The sequence below is a fragment of the Palaemon carinicauda genome, chromosome 9 (assembly GCF_036898095.1).
Source record: "Palaemon carinicauda isolate YSFRI2023 chromosome 9, ASM3689809v2, whole genome shotgun sequence".
NCBI classification, from domain to species: domain Eukaryota; kingdom Metazoa; phylum Arthropoda; class Malacostraca; order Decapoda; family Palaemonidae; genus Palaemon; species Palaemon carinicauda.
Genome location: NC_090733.1, coordinates 57158216 through 57162618, shown reverse-complemented (window position 1 = coordinate 57162618; position 4403 = coordinate 57158216). Strand labels below are relative to the sequence as shown.

The 4403-nt window shown below is 52.7% G+C and overlaps 1 protein-coding gene across 1 annotated transcript; it reads left to right on the top strand.

Annotated features, from left to right (window-relative positions):
* Positions 1-3101: 3101 nt before the first annotated feature.
* LOC137646432 (uncharacterized) lies at positions 3102-4025 on the top strand. The gene has a single exon (XM_068379533.1). It carries the CDS (start codon positions 3102-3104, stop codon positions 4023-4025), a length of 924 nt encoding a protein of 307 aa, XP_068235634.1.
* The last annotated feature ends 378 nt before the right edge of the window (positions 4026-4403 follow it).

The window sequence follows — 4403 nt, the reverse complement described above, 5'->3', positions numbered from 1 at the left end:
GTCTCTCTCTGCGCACCTTATTGTCCTCACAACTGGTGTCCCCAGAGATGTTGGTAACACATAGCAGTTTTGGCTTGCCATTAACGGACTAATTATGGCTGCATTACCTTAGTATATCTCCTTTTGCCATTAACGTTTAACGACGTCTTTTGGCTTTATCTCACTTCAGTTTCGTGAGGCAGCAACGATGAGTATATCTGACATAACTAGCTCACCCATGGCCCGATGCATCAACTGACCACAACAAAACCACCCAGCCCCTTGTGCCTAGCAACCACTTAGCTGCGCCCAAAGTCAAGCAGCCACCGTTCTCACAGCACAATACCGCCTCCTAGTTCCTGAGGGCGGACGTACTCTTCAGGGTGGCCAAGCTAAACGACCTCTGTGCCATACCCGACATTGTCCTGACCTCCATCTCTTGGGAGGTATTTGACAAGATCTCCCCATGGCTCAACGCTCACTCCGGTCAGGAATCCTATGACGAACTAAACTAATGAATATGTAGTCACTTTCTGTCTCGGCAAGGGCACAGAGGTCCTTGATCTCAGCAATAGACACATGGGCGACACCTCTCCTGTAGAAGCATGGGATGATCTGGTTGGGGTTCTCATGCAGCCCGAGACCTACTACAGACACCCTGGTGATGAACGTCCTCCTGTCAAGGGCACAGAAGTTATACGAAGCCTCCAAGGCCTCCCGCCTTGGCGCATCATCCTCCTTCAGCTGCTCTTCCCTCGACTCCTCGGTGGCACCCTCTGTTGATGACGACGAAATCCTCGCCCTGATGAAGAAGAAACCTCCGCAGCCGATGCAGCAGAACCCTAGACCGAACGCGACTTGGTGTTTCTACCACCAGCAGTTTAGGAGCAATGCAATGAAGTGCAGTGCCCTTCTGCAAGTTCCCGAAGAAATTTCGACGCCAGCCACCGCCAACATTAACCGTTGCCGCAGTAGCAGATCACAACAAGATCGGATTCTACATCCTCAACGCCGTATCCAACTGTAGGCTTATGGTTGATACCAGATGTATGCAATCAACATTTACTCCCTCACAGGCCGACCTAAACCGGGTGCCTAGCAGTGATGCTCCCTCGCTCATCGCCGCCAACGAATCTCCCATACTAGGGTGCTTAAAATCTCAATCATGGGCCGATTTTACTCCTGGCCCTTCGCCATCGCTGACGTCAGACATACCCTCCTTGGCGCAGACTTCCTGGCTCACCATGGCCTACTCGTCGACGTCGCCGGGAAACGCCTCATTGACACCGGGACATGCCGTACCAGCCCACCACGAGCTGGTCCGGATATCACACCCATCTTCGCCGTCGTAGCGCAGCCCTACGCCGCCCTTCTTCAGGAGTTCCCCGACGTCTTCAAACTGGAACTTCGACAGTCGCCGGGATTCCCCTCCGAGCACGGGGTCTACCACCACATCGACACAACGGGACCTCCCACGCATGCCAAGTTCCGCCGCAGAAGTTGAGAGATGCTAAACGTTCCTTCGAAGACATGGAACGGATGGGCATATGGAAGAAGGCGTCCAGCCCTTGGTCATCTCCGTTCCACATGGGGAAGAAACGGGACGGGACATGGAGGCCCTGCGGTGGATACCGGCGCCTTAACCTCATCACAGCGCCAGACCACTACCCTCTGCCGAACATGCAAGACCTCACCAGCGCCCTTCATGGGGCAAAAATTTTAACTAAAATGAACCTTCTTAAATCATACTTTCAGGTTCCTGTGTTCCCAGAGGACGTGCCTAAGACCACCATCATAACGCCGTTTGGCTCCTACACCTTCTCATATTCAACCTTCGGCCTACGCAACGCTGGGGCCACGTTTCAACAATTGATGGACAGCATCCTGGGGAACATGCCGTTCTGCGTCTGCTACGTGGACGACATCTTAATCTTCTCCAGGACGAAAGATGTACACTGGAGACATGTCCGCGCTGTGCTGAAACGCCTTCAGGAGAACGGTTTGATCGTGTGCTTCAACAAGTGCACATTCAGCGCCGAGAGGGTGGACTTCCTTGGACATCAAATATCCACAGCGGGCGTGAAGCCCACATCGACCAAGGTGGATGCCGTGAAAACCTTCCCAACCCCAACGACCATCTGGCACCTTCAGGAGATTTTGGGGATGGTAAACTACTACCGTCGCTTCACCCCCAACATCGCCCACATCCTGACTCCCCTCAACGATGTCCTGAAGGGAAAAGCCAAGAAGCTCGTCTGAGGTCCCCTGCAGCAACGCGCCTTCGACAGGACGAAGGCCGCCCTGCCGAAGCCACCACCCTGGTGTACCACGACGACAGCGCCCCTCTGAAATTGAACACCGACGCCAGCAATGTCGCATGCCGTGCTGTCTTCGAACAGATCATCAACGGTTACCAGCAGCCCTTGGCCTTCTTCAGCAAGGAACTCAAACCTGTGGAAACCAGGTACAGCACGTTCGACAGGGAGCTCCTCGCCGTCCACCACTTCAGATAAATGCTTGAAAGGACCCCCTTCACCATCACAATGGACCACCAGCCCCTGATCCATGCTTTCACGAAGTCTTCAGACGCATGGTCCTCTCGCCAACAGCGACACCTGGCAGCCGTCAAGGAATTCGGCTGCACTATCAGTTACATAACAGGGAAGAAGAACCCCGTCACCGACTCCTTCTCCAAGATCGAGATCAACGCAGTCCACCTGGGGATCGACTACACCAACCTCGCTGTAGAACAGCAGAACGACCCAGAGGCCCAGGACTATCATACGACAGCATCAACACTACAGATGAAGGACATTACCCTCGGCCCGGCCGGGGAAACCATCCTCTGCGACACCAGCACAGGGCGCCCACGCCCATGGATTCCCGCCTCCTGTAAAAGGAAGATCTTCGGCTTCATCCATGAATTATCACACCCCTCGGGTCGCACTACAGCCCGTCTTCTATCCGAGAAATTCCTCTGGCAAGGAATCAAGAAAGACGCCCGTGAATGGGCGAGAAGCTGCGTTAACTGCCAGACGAGTAAGGTCAACCGCCATACTGAGTCGGGAGTCGGTGATTTTCCCCAACCCAACAGATGATTCGGGCGCATCCACGTGGACGTCATGGGACCTCTGCTGCCTTTAGGTTCTACAAAATACCTCCTGACAATCGCCGACCACTACACTAGATGGTTAAAAGCAACTCCGTTGTCTGAAGCATCCACCCATGCCTGCACCAAAGCTCTCCTGTTGAGTTGGATCGGCCGCTTCGGTATCCCCGACGATATCACGAAGGACCGAGGTTCTGCCTTCTTGTCAGAGATCTGTCTCCCTCTGGCAAACCTGATGGGAACGACACTCCACAGCACCACGGCATATAACCCTGCAGCGAATGGCATGGTCAAGAGAACTCATCGCACACTCGAGGCAGCCCTGATGGTGAGATGTATGGATGAACATTGGAAATCGCAACTCCCATGGGTCCTCCTTGACCTTCACACCGCTCCTTGGGCAGACGGCGAACCTTCCCCTGCAGAGAAGGTCTACGGCGAGGCGCTTACAGTCCCTGGTGAGTTCTTCCCTGCAACTACCGATGACACCAAGCTAAATGACCTGAGAGATATTGCCGGGAAATTCAGACCATTCCGGAAAACATACGAGGACTGGACCAGACATATCATACCCAAGAACCTAAACGACTGCGACTACGTCTTCATCCGGGTCGATGCTCACCGCCAACCCTTGACTAGACCTTATCGCGGCCCTTACGAGGTCATCAGAAGAATAGCCAAATCTTTCCTCTTGAACGTCCACGGACAAGAAGATTGGGTGACGATCGACCAATTAAAATCAGCATACCTTGAAAGCAACAAGATGATCACCGCGGGCCCTGATATCCCCAGGATTCCACTTCAGAACAAATCATCCACCAAACGGGAAAAAACCATGCAACAACAGGGGAAAACGATTCCTCAGAAGCAGAGCAACCCTCCCCTCCGTTCAAGCACCAGAGGGGAACTACGTTGCCCTCCACGGTACAAAGATTAATTGCATCAACCATCTCCGATGCCCGCTGTGGGGGGGGGGGGGGGGGGCTTTGCACTTGTAAGGGCATCGTCTTACCCGCTGTGTTTCCTCCCCCTGGACTCTTTTCTAATAATTGTAACTTTATTATTTGGTACACTCAGTGAATTTTTGTATCATGATGTTGCGCTCTTTAAGAGCTTTATTCTTATGTATAATACTGTCTATTTCCTTAGGCTACCACCTTGGAATTAGTTATATTATTTTGAATGAAAACACAATGATTTTGGCTGTTGAAAATATTTCCCTTCCGGGCTACTTATCCGTCCGCACTCTGTAATATAGTGACCGTTTCAAGTTCAGTAAATTGTCAGTCTCTCTCTGCTCGTCTTGTTGTCCTCA